The sequence below is a fragment of the Lissotriton helveticus genome, chromosome 5_1 (assembly GCF_964261635.1).
Source record: "Lissotriton helveticus chromosome 5_1, aLisHel1.1, whole genome shotgun sequence".
NCBI lineage: Eukaryota > Metazoa > Chordata > Amphibia > Caudata > Salamandridae > Lissotriton > Lissotriton helveticus.
The window spans coordinates 1,797,493,391-1,797,506,328 of NC_136065.1; the positions used below are offsets into that span (position 1 = coordinate 1,797,493,391).

The 12,938-nt window shown below is 42.5% G+C and overlaps 1 protein-coding gene across 2 annotated transcripts in view; it reads left to right on the forward strand.

Moving 5' to 3' along the window:
- Positions 1 to 9,129: 9,129 nt before the first annotated feature.
- The window catches only part of PSMD11 (proteasome 26S subunit, non-ATPase 11), a 473,607-nt gene continuing 469,798 nt past the window's right edge, over positions 9,130 to 12,938 (forward strand). The window contains exon 1 of one of the 2 annotated variants that reach the window (XR_013594972.1): positions 9,130 to 9,295. Coding sequence is in view for 1 of the 2 variants with exons in the window: in XM_078645110.1 (XP_078501236.1) it covers positions 9,205 to 9,295 (91 nt within the window). In the remaining variant the exon portion in view is untranslated. The remainder of the gene's footprint in view (positions 9,296 to 12,938) is intronic. The other variant, XM_078645110.1, reaches the window with a different exon arrangement.

Sequence of the window (12,938 nt, forward strand, 5' to 3'; positions counted from 1 at the left end):
TGGAATATACAAATTAATGCTAATAAGACCGGACTCAGAAATTAAAAGACTGACAATACAAGACTTAACTGAAGAACTCCAACAGACAGTGAAACCAGAAGTATGGGATTTTACTGGAAAAGATGTAGGATTAATGGCAAATGTTGACCCAATTAAAATAGCCATAAAAGAAGATGCAGTTTACCCAAATACTAAACCATACAAAATGAGTACAGAAGTAAAAGCAGGAGTTGCCATTGAAATAAAAAGATTGCTAGAAGCAAACATCATACAAGAAGTGTTGAGTAGTCCTTGCAACTCACCGATAATTGGCATCAAGAAACCTAGTGGTAAGTACAGGGTAGTGCAGGACCTGCGCAAGGTAAATAAAATCGTTATTCCTTGCTGTCCTATTGTTCCGAACCCTGCAGTGATTTTGTATCAAATTCCCTGGAATGCTGAATGGTTCACCGTTATTGACTTATGTCACGCATTCTTTTCAATCCCATTGCATCCAGACATCAAATTTCTTTTCTCATTCGAATTCGACAGTCACGTGTACGTCTGGAATCGCGTCCCTCAGGGGTATACAGAAAGCCCCTCAATCTTTAATAAGATTCTGAAAAAGTGCCTTGAATCCTTGGTTTTACCTGGAGAATCAGTTTTGGTGCAATATATAGACGACCTCTTGGTGGCGTCTAAAAGTCAGAAAGACTGTGTTGTTGACACCATTGCCCTACTGAACCACTTAGGTGAAGGAGGACATAAAGTATCACCTGACAAACTACAGTTCTGTACCTCTTCAGTAAAATATCTGGGGCACCAGATAGAGAAAGGTATCAGGAAAGTTACTTCAGAAAGAATTAGAATAATTCGAAACATGCATTTACCCAATAGTCAGAAAGAGATCAGAATGTTCCTTGGAGTTGTAGGATACTGCAGACAGTGGATTGTTGGATTTGCAGTCCTAGCAAAACCTTTGATAAAAATGACAAAGAAAGGAGCAAAAGACCCAGTGGAATGGGATGAGGCTTTTACAAAATTACGAGAATGTCTGTGTACAGCTCCCGCATTAGGAATGCCTAATTACTCGAAAGAATTTGCACTGTTTTGTGATACACGAGACAATTGTGTACTGTCAGTCCTAACTCAAGAGCATGGTTTGACTAGACGTCCAGTAGCATATTTCTCTGCTACTTTGGATCCAGTGGCTGCTGGATTACCTGGATGTCTGAAAGCAGTAGCTGCAACTTGCAAGAGTCTTGAACAGAGTGAATCCATCATTATGGGACATCCTGTAACTGTGTATGTTCCACATGCAGTTGTAATCCTACTGACCAGAACTAAAACCCAGTATCTCACACCTAGTCGGCTGACTAAGTATGAGAGAATCCTTGTGGGTGCAGCAAATGTAACCATTACTCGATGTAACATACTGAATCCAGCTACCCTATTACCAAATTCACTGATTGCAGAAGCAAAGGGAGAGGTCGAGCATGACTGCATTGATCTGACTGAGTTTAGTACCAAACCACGCCCAGATATCAAGGAAATGCCCCTGCCTGTAGAAGATTTCGAGCTGTTTGTAGATGGCTCATGTCTGTGACATGAGGATGGAGGCCTAAGTGCTGCCTATGCTGTAGTTACAATATCACTTGCCGTAGAAGCATCCTATCTATTTGGAGTAAAGTCTGCACAAGTAGCCGAATTGATTGCATTGGCAAAGGCCTGTAAATTTGGGAAAAATAAAAGAATAACCATATATACTGATAGCCAGTATGGTTATGGGGTTGTGCATGACTTCGGCCAATTATGGCTGCAAAGAGAGTTCCTGACTTCTTCAGGTACTCCTATCAGAAATGGAAAAGTGGTACAGGAATTACTGGAAGCAATCCAGTTACCAAAAGAATTGGCAGTGGTCAAGTGTGCTGCTCACAAATCTGGCGATGACAATGTGACAGCAGGTAATCGATATGCTGACCAACTGGCCCAACATTGTGCAAGACATAGAATGTCAGTCAATATCAAATTGGGGGGAAGCGGAAACAGCTGCCAACTTATGGTGTTTGAGAATGTACAAACATGGGAGGAACTGAGAGATTTACAGAATGCAGCAGGACCAAAGGAAAAGAGAAGATAGAAAAAGTTTGGTTGTCAACAGAGGAACGAGGATGGTGTAATTGTTTGCTCTGATGGTATGCCTGTATTGCCTGACAGCTTGCTTGCTCCTATGGCCCGGCTAATACATGGAGATGCGCACATTGGTATGGATGCCATGGTCCGTGTCTTCAGACATACATGGTTCAATTCAAAATTCAGGAAAGTAGCAGAGGCACTCTGCCAGAGATGCTTGACATGTCAGCAATACAATCCCGGGAAGAAAACAGTAGTTTTACCGGGTAAAATTGGGAAAGCAGAAGGTCCTTTTATAAGGTTACAAATTGACTTTATCCAGTTACCCCTTTGTAAAGGAATGAGGTATGTCCTTGTCATTGTTTGCCTATTTTCAAAATGGGTAGAGGCTTATCCTGCAAAGAAAAATGATGCCATCACTGTAGCCAAATTGTTATTGCGAGAACTAATACCTAGGTACGGTTTTCCAGTCACAATTGAATCAGACAGAGGTGGGCATTTTCAGAATGAAATAATAAGTCAAATCTGTGAAGCATTCAAAATTACTCAAAAACTGCACTGTGCATATCGCCCAGGGGCTTCTGGAGTGGTGGAACAACTGAATGGCACTATCAAGTCGAGACTAGGAAAGATGTGTGAATCTACTGGCATGAACTGGATAGACGCTTTACCACTTGTCCTAATGGGAATCAGAAGTATTCCAGACCGAAAGACAGGCCTGAGTCCCCATGAGATCCTGATGGGAAGAGTAATGCGACAAGCATGGGTACCAGGACACAAACTGATAAGCATTTCTGATGATTTGGTACTAGAATACTGCAAGCAACTGGGTGACCAAGTGCGTTCTATCTCTCACCAGATTGGGGAAGACGCCGTCGCCAGGCCAGCAACTCCAGTACATAATCTGAATCCGGGTGATTGGGTGGTACTAAAGAAACACACCCGATCAAGTTGCCTTGCACCGAAGTGGGGAAAACCAAGACAAGTAATTCTGGTAACCACAACTGCGGTGAAGTGTGCAGGTGTGCCAAAGTGGATCCATGCCAGCCATACGAAAAAGGTAACCGAAGACGAAGAAACTGACGCTGAAGGTTGTCCAGCTGAGGGGTCTCAAGATGTTGGTCCTGAAGTAGCTGATGACGAACAACCGAGCACCAGTCAAGATGAATGGATCCCAGTAATCGACCTGACATTCGATCCAATAAGAACCAGAAGCCAAACATACCCAGATAGAGAGTGGGATAGTGAGGAGGAGACAAGAATAGAAGGAGATAATCATATCATCGAAATCCATGTCAAATCTGATGAGGAGGAAGGTCATCTAGGGACAGAACAGGTTAACGACACTCCTCCAAGAACTCCTGAGACTGAAAAGGTACAGATAGAAATTAGGGCGAAAGTTCAAGTGGAAGAAAATCAAAGGTTCGAAGAGCTTGAACAGGATCAGATAGAAATAGACGAATGTGTTCAGGACACAGAAATTGAAACGTCCAAAAGTCAAATCCAGCATACACCTGAACAAGGCCAGCTTAGTAACCAGGCAGAAGAAACTGAAACAAGACCTGGGACTAGTCAGACAGAAAGGGAAGAAGAAGACGTTGAAGCAGAAGTGCCACAACTGAATGAAAATAAAAGAGCATTAGAAGAAAGTCAAACAACGGTGCCAGTTAAAAGATTCAAGAATAAAAATAGAGAACCAAGGTACATCAAAAGACTGAGACTAAGACTGAAAACAGTAGAGGAGAAGCTTGAACAAAGGAAACAAGGTTCCAGTAAAACAGAGCAAACTGAAGAAAACTCTAAGCGAAGAAGTGCCCGAGTGAAAAGACTGAACAATAAGTATCAGGATCCTGAATGGACTTACCTGGTGTTAGAGGAATTCTAGGATCTTGATATAAGTAACGACAGTGATGAAGAATTGACTGCTGACCAGTCTACCGAAGAAGAAGAACCAACCTGAAGTTGCCCTGTGTAAGCAACCTGTGCAAAGTTACAAAGAGGGGTTGGAAAGCTTCTTTTGAGCGAAATGTCTGATTCCAATGTGAATGGAAGATCTAGACGCAATTGTTGTAAAACAAGCTGCAAAGTATGTGTATGTAGTGTAGCTTTAGTACTAATATTATGGATAGGACTAACAATTACTATTCCTTATATGATGAGTAAAGATACTAATTTTGACTCTACAAAGACTGACAAAGGACACAGAAGAGCTGCAAATGAAAAATACACCACAAAGTGTAGAAGGACATGAGAAAGCACTTAGCATTAGACAAACTAAAATGGACTTAGAAGCACCAGATAAGGAAGGACTACATTATCACAGAATCAAGAACAGGACTCATTTAAATGTATTCGCAAACCTTTTAGTACATTATGTAGAAGCCATGGAAATAGAAGACTTATGTTTGCATGAGTGACCTACCATCACTTGCCACTAACATATGGAATTTCCTGTAGTATTTTAGCTAGCTTATTCTATAAAAGAGGACCGTTCCAGTACTATTACTCTAACTCAGACGTGATATTTTCTGAACTTCCTATACGTGGAAATCTGAACCCTGTACATACAAAAAGTGATGTAACACGTTATATGGGAGAATATTTTCTGACTATAGGTACCATAGATTTAGGTGAAGCACATAGAGATAACTTGACCTGTTCATTACATGAACAAGAGAAAATGTTTCTAAACATGGCAGAGAAAAGAAGAGAAAGTTTCCAAAGAAAGGCGAATGATAAAAGACAGAAAATTCCTAAGTGGGCTGAAAACATGGGAAGCACCTCAAATTGTGGAGCTAATCCTGCTTTGTTGCTGGATTTCGAAAGAAAAGGGAAACTCTGTCTTCACAGAGAAAAGACTAGTTATTATAATAACATTTTCATTGGTTCCAGTCAATGTGAACACAATTTCAAGGTAATTGGAGGTTGGGGTTTCAAAAATGGGTCAGAACCTGTGTTTCCCGGAATTTATTACATATGTGGAAACAAGGCTTATTTCAAATTGCCGGATCACTGGTATGGAAGCTGCTATTTTGGAATTGTCTTCCCAAAAATATACCATGTGAATGAAATTGCTGGAAGCAATGAAAACACTAATGAATTAGTGCGTAGTAAAAGAGAAAGTGTAGGAGAAATATTAGGTGATATCTTTAGTGCATTGATACCAGCAGTGGGAGTGACTCTGAACACACAAAGAATTTGCAAATTGTCAACAGTAGTGGATCGGTTATCTACTGACACTGCTGCAGGTTTCCTGATGGTCAATACCGAAATGGTTGCGATCAGATCTATGGTTTTGCAGAACAGACTTGCTCTTGACACCTTATTAGCAAAAGAGGGCGGAGTCTGTAGAATGTTGAAAGCGCAACATTGTTGCACTTACATACCTGACAAAAGTGTCGAAATCAAAAGGTATGTGAGGAACATTACAAATTTGGAAAAAGAGCTCAAACCACTGGAGGTTGACAGTGCCTGGAAGAGACTAACTGATGGTCTCTCCTCTGTAGGTCATTGGTTTTCTAACATAGGTAAAAATCTTGCGAGTAAAATACTGATGCCAATAGCAGGTATAGGTTTAATTGTGCTAATTGTCGTAATCTGCTGCAAATGTCGAAAACACAAAAAAAAATATGCTATGAATAGAAGAGGAATGAAACGGAATGTGGATGAACTAGAATTGGAGGAACTGAATAATCAAATTTACAAAAGGGTGAAGAATTCTCACCCTAACAAAGAAGTAAAAGAAAAATTGAATCGAATGTTTGAAGAAATAGAATTGGGAAAGCTGTGAAAAGTTGGCATCTGGTTCCATTAATAGTGATGATAGTAAATATCATCAAAGAGGGGATTGATGGAGCAAGGATTCGCACGTTACGCGACTTGCTTGTACTCATGAACCTCGAATAATGTTAATAGTCTAATCAATATGTTTGTCTTACTAATATTGCACATTTTACACTACACGGGGTGTCCCAGTGACGCTTGCCTATGTGTTTACTAAACAATAATAACGCTTGCCACTAAAATGGCCGCTGCTTCGCGGGAATTTAGTCTGCGCATGCGTCGGTCATAATCACGTGATGTGACGCACTTGCAGTTCTGGTGGGAAACGTTTGCTCATGCGCAATACTGCTAAAATGGCCGCTTTGTTTTCTCATATGCTCCGTGCTTGCAAAGCTGCTTTCGCAGAATCGTTCGTTCCGCACTTATCCTAATGCTATAGTTATTATAAAGTAAGGGGTATAGTGTAGCTATTCCTTGTATACAGTGTATTCAATTTTTCTGTATTTCTAAATTGTTTTCGCTTACTTTTCATGTACTGCATTCTTTGGGGCCTGAGGAACACTCGTGACTCCATCTTGAAAAGCCTTTCTGGTACTCGTCACGTGATGAGGGAAAGAACCTCATGATGCAGTGGAGCCCAGCCAGCTGGCAGCCAAAGCCAAGATGCTCCTGGGAACGTGAACTTTGACCAGACTGCAGAAGCCGACTTGTACCTAAAACTGTTACAATTGTATTTCACTACTGTATACTCTATTGTATTATGTAAATCTAGTGTCATGGGAAGCTAGAACTTAAGGGGTGGGTACGAGAACTGAATATTAAGTCTGGGAAAGTCAAAATCTTAGGTAAATGGTGACCTAATCCCCTCCTTTGTCCAATCAGAACTTGGGGACCCTTTCACTTGCAACATTAGTGGGTGGTACACTGACCCGAAAACAGTATAACTAGCCTAGGTTTAGCTATAGAAATTGTCCGACTTGTCCAAATAGCTGACCTGTCACTGACCCAACGAACTCTATAGGTGATTGATACAGAGAGCTGCGGAGCACTCTGTCCGTAATTTCCACAAACTCAATCGGGGTTTGGAAACCTTAAGTGCTGGCGAAGCACTTTGCTGGGAGATTCGAGAACCCAATCGGGGTTATTGGCAGATTCCTTGCAGAGAGGGAGAAGCGCAGGCGTTGCATCCGAAGCTGCAGGTGTTGGTCGTACCCTTAGACGAATCCGGTCCTGATCCACATCCTGGGGTTATCCTGTCCTGACTGTCCATGAGCTGTACCTGTTCACCTACCGGCAACCTAAATCCTTGCGGGTCCTGTCCCCGCTTTTTCCAAACTGACCCGTGGCCAGGGTTAGTTCTTCAATCTGTCCTAGGTAAATATAATCCATGTGGGTGTCCGTCATTCTAAACTCTTTCCTATTGTCTTGAACGAAGTATACATTTACATATGTCATTAACCTTTTCTCCTTAAATGAGATTTTTCATGTTTTATGATTTATTAGCGTGTTCCACTTTTTTACCTACTTTTAGTAAATGCTAAAACTGTTTGCATATATGGTTGTTCTATTCTTACCCTTCCTATAGTGAATTAGCATATCTGGATAAATGAAATAGTCTGAATCTCATTTCCTCTGAATCGTTAGTAAGTTTCGAAAGTCTACTCTGATTAGTATGTTCCCTTTCTTTACCCGCCTTTAGTGAAGTTGTGAAGTTCTGTTTATCTAAAATAGCGTGTTCCTTATTTTCCCTTCCTTTATTTTTCATGATTCTAAATGTTTCTTACTCTCATACATAGTTATACAATTGTTATGATTCTCGTGATAGATAGTTTGATGGGGGTTAACCTTTGGCTCATGACACTAGAAGATAATAATGATTAGATAAAGGTCTTAAAAACTTCCCGAGTTTGTGGTTATTTAAGAGTACAAAAAACATTATTAAACTGTGTACGGTATTTTTGATTTGCTTACTTATTTGCACAGCTAGCTCCCTGATCCATTGTGATCATAGGTACCCGTAACAGTGGAGTGGTAAGTCGGGTACATTGGAAATACAATAGGAAGGAACAGGAATACTGGTAGTAGAGTGTAAGGATACCCGATTAATAAATATGGAAGATTGAATTTATGGGCCCAATGCGTAAGTGGTAAATTTGTGAGTCGGGTGACCTGAGCGCTCTATCACTACCGCGCAAGCACTAGAAGTGTAGAGAACTTTGCTGGTATGAGCAACATGCAGTGATGCCGAGCAGGCGATAGCTCATTAAAAGCAAGTCATCCAAATTTGAGCATGCAACAACAATAAGACACAATAAAATCAACAAGCAGGAAATAAGCTGAAAGCATCAGTAGTATAAGCACATAATTGAATAAGGCACATAACTGGCTGGAAAGCAGCAAAGAATGAGGAAGATGGACTGTTACAAAGGGGTAGTATGGCGCTGGGTCTATATGGTTATCATGTGACTGTTATGGGTTAATGAGAGATGTAGTGGTTTTGAAAATTTAATTTGATTGGCTGCTGTTTTGAAGAGTACGAGATCCTCCGTTCCTGACATTGAATTTTGTGGACTGGTGATAGAGGGACTGTTCAGTTATTTTGTTGCAATTAATTTTCTCTATGAGTCTTGGGAAATGTAGTGTTTATTACTGATGAGAAAGATACTTGGCAATGACATTTTTGGAAATACAGTGAAGAACGTTATGCATAATCCTTTCATCAGTGTCCTTTCTATACATGCCAATATTTTTAAATGAAAAATGAGATTCCGAAAAACAATCAGGGGAATGAATATTCCCCATTTCTTAATACTGAAGTGGCGGACATATTAGGCCAGAGTCACATTAAAGTGATTGTTTATACTAGAACCCGGTCTCCCACCTAAATCATGTGTGTTAGCGTGTATGCACTATTATAAACGTTCCCTCTCACCAGCTTGAGAATTATTCACTCGTACTCGGAAGCTTTGACGTGGTAGTCCTATTTTACTGTCTATCGGTTTTCAAACCATTTCAAAGACTAGATCGAAGACCAATAAGTCTTAGCGACCATCTTGTGCGTGAAAAAAGCACTAAGTTTCTGATTTCCACCCTTGTGGAAGGAATGACGATAAACACCCTAGGATGCCGACCACGAGAGATGCCCGTCGATTGAGCGGTGTAATTGTTTCAGACCTTTGTGCACCCTTACATTGCTGTAGGACTACGATTCCCAGCGCGCCGCGCTTGACAAGCCGGCATCGGTACTTCCGGCACGCATTTCCGGTCGCCTGGCTGTGCGGAGGCTGGTGCTGCTGAGTTGAGTGGAAGATGGCGGCCGCGGCGGTAGTGGAGTTTCAGCGGGCTCAGACCCTGCTCAGCACGGACCGGGATGCGAGCATCGACATCCTGCATTCTATAGGTGAGAGGCCTCGGTGGGCTTATGCCGGGACTATCTTGTGAGTGGTTAGCGAGGGTGAAGGGCTACACTGTCACACGCTGCTGACTCACCGTACCGGCTAGGCCGGGCTAGGTATTGAAAACTGGCGAGGCTGAGACTTACTTCGGCTAGAGTCGTTATAGTCCTGCCAGTGGTAAGTTGTGTGTTTGTCTGCCCTCCACATCCTCTGATCAGGCACGATTAGTGACGGAACGCCTGACTTCGGGGCATGCTGAAGGGACCAACTGCATAAGTCATTGGAGAGCACACCTGTGAGTACATATTAATTTTAGTGGCTGCTGGGTAGCTTAACCTTCAGGATAGGGGTGGGTTTCAGAATGCATTTACATGAGTTTATGTAAGAGCCCGAGTATAACTGTATGAATGGAGCCACTACCTGTTCCCGATTCTAGGAGTAGTAGCTAGGTGTGGCTGTCATACCGGTGTTATAGGACACTGCCCCTGTACTCCATCCAAGGAATATGCCGGCAGCGATAGTCTAGTTTGCAGGAGAATGTGTTGAAGGCTGATAAAAAATGAGCATAGCACATTTGCTTTTCTGTGGCATTTAAGGAACTATGTTCGCGAGGTGGCTAAGCTCACAGAGATATTTGTCAGCCAGCTGGGGCCACCATAACAACGCCGAATGTGGTAAAGTGTCATAGCTGTGACACCTATTCTTTTGAGGTTCTTTATCTAAAAACGAGTGCTCCTATCTGCTCGGAATGTACATTTGTCCGAGGTATTTCCAGTGGATTGCCTCTGCAGCCAGTTTGAAGTTGGGAGCACCGTTTTCTCTTCCGGGTAACTAGTTGTACCGTGAGACGCCTTTCCGTGACTCGCTCTTCTAAACAGAAAAATAGATGTCCAGCTGGGGGAGGGGTGGAGCTGGTATGTGGGGTGTATGGGAGTGGGTATGAAACGTGGTCTTAACTTTCTTTATAGACGATATTCTGAGAACACAGGAATGTTCATGTGTTTCGAGGGAGGCCTGTGCTGCCGACAGTAAACTGGACCACCAAACTACTCCATTGGGCGCAGAGTCCCTTCGCATTTTTTGATTCTTGCTCGAACCATGATAGCTTGCCATCAAATCAAATACCCAGGTTGTCATAAAATGAACCCTGGACAGACCACTACCATATATTTTAAAGGTAGACCCAAAGGGGTTCCTGCAGTTCAAAATCCTGAATGTTGTTTTCATTGTGTTTATCTCAAGATTTTTCTTGGTACGGGATGTCTCAAAGCAGCCCAATAATTTATGCATTGCCAGTTTGATGTAGGAAAGGAAGACTGCATTGTCTGCGTTGAGTATTATTGGAATTTTGTCACCACCCGATTTGGGAAACATCCAGATATAAGCGTTGGAGCATTGAGCCCATGTTTATGAAAAGATGAAATAGTAAGGGCGCCAAGACCCACTGTTGTCTTATCCAGCTTTCTATTGGAAAGTTAGGCGTCATTTCTCCCAAGTCAAATGCTGCCTTAAGATCTATAAACATCATATCAAATTATGCACTTTTTATGATGGTTTGTTTAAGACAAATATTATCTCAATGCTTGTTGATTGTGCTGTGGTATTTCCTGAAACCGGTCTGGAGCGATGACAGATTATCCTCAATACCCCCGGTAAAACTTCCTAGCACTGTAAAGCAGTTAAATTTAGCCATAAGTTGCTGGGTCATTCCGTGCGCCCTTTTTAGGTCTCGGCCTGACATAAACAGCGCATGCGCTGCTCTCATAATACGAGGCTTCTTGGAATCAATACGATTCCAGAAGCCTCGTCCCAGCTCCGCCTTCAGTTTTTATTTGTGCGCGTCGTTTGGCATCAAGAATTATGCCAAAGGCAGTGCAATTATTGCACTGAAGGCAATCGCTGCTTGTTGTCACTCTGTCTCCTTTTATCCAGGCCCAGCGGGATTGGATCTCTAACTGGCGGCGGGAGAAAGTGTCTCCTAATTAGCCGTTACGCACTTTTTTGTTAGCATTCACCTTTGGCAAAGGAAGCCACGTGTTTAGGTCTCGGCCAGACGTAAGCAGCGCATTCGCTTCTCTCGTCATACGAGGCTTCTTGGAATCAATATGATTCCAGAAGCCTCGTCCCAGCTCCGCCTTCAGTTTTGATTTGTGCACGTCGTTTGGCATCACAAATTATGCCAAAGGCAGTGCAATGATTGCACTGAAGGTATGTCAATCGCTGCTTGTTGCCACCTTGTCTCCTTTTATCCAGGCCCAGCAGGATTGGATCTCTTGCTGGCGGCGGGAGAAAGTGTCTCCTAATTAGCCGCTACGCACTTTTTTGTTAGCATTCACCTTTGGCAAAGGAAGCCACGTGTTTAGGTCTCGGCCAGACGTAAGCAGCGCATTCGCTTCTCTCATCATACGAGGCTTCTTGCAATTGATAAGATTCAAGAAGCCTTGTCCCAGCTTTGCCTTCAGTTTTGAATCGTGCACGTCGTTTGGTGTCACAAATTATGCCAAAGGCAGTGCAGTGATTGCACTGAAGGCATGTCAATTCGCTTCTTGTTGCCACCCGATCTCCTATTATCCACGCACAAAGTGTCTCCTAATTAGCCACTATGCACTTTTTTGTTAGCATTCGCCTTTGGCAAAGGCAGCCGCGTGTTTATTTTTGCATTGTGCTTTCACTTAAAGTGAAAGCGCGATGCAATTATAAACAAGCGGCTGCCTTTGCCAAAGCAAAGAGCTTGTTTTCTTTGAAATTGTCACAAGAAGGGAACGAATCATTCAGGCTGAGGATTATTTGTGTTTTTTTTTGTCGGGGGTGGAGCGGAGGCAGACAGCAGCACGATTTTAGTTACGTGGCGCAATTTTCTGAACACCGACAAAATACAGCTGCTCCCATGCCAATATTGTATCACCTTCCTGAATGCCTCCAGAGCAGTGTTAACCGTGCACAGCATAGTAATTGCCAGTCCAGGAAGGCACCTGTTGGTGTTACTTTCGCAGGCATTTCCTTTGAGGTTTGAGTGAGTTTTTGGCATCGGCTGCCCCCGACCCCAACTTTTTTTTTTTTGCATTTGTCTCAAGTGCTTGCCGCTTGATAATTGCTCATTCTACCCATGTGTACAGTGTGATCAGCGGCCCTCGGGCAAGCATTTATACCATCCAATTTTCTGTACTGTTTCAGAGCTGCGTGCGTCTAATGCCTACTGTTGCTATGTCCGCAGTGGCAAATTAGATTCAATGTTATAGGAGCCATCATCACACAATTCACGCCAAGTTTCAAGTTGTGACGGTTACTGTACGTTGATACAACAACTTGAAATCACCTATGCGGTAGTGATGGAGACTTTGTATTTACACGTTGAGGGACAAGCCTCAAAAGTGTCCCAAAAGGAATTCTGCTACATTCAAATGATTAAAGACGTTTTTTTGGAACGCAGTAAATAAGTTTTAAAGTTTACTAATTGTAGCGTCCTCTCCAGTACAGGACCCTCTGCAATGGCTACGCCACACTCTGAGAGTTATTCACGTCTTTATTCCTAAGCGTGTAAAGCAAGACCCAAACGTTCTACACCTGCATTCACCTTATTACCTAACAGCGCTTACATCACAGGTCTACCGAGTCCACCCTGAACCAAAGGTCAATCATTCTTTATTT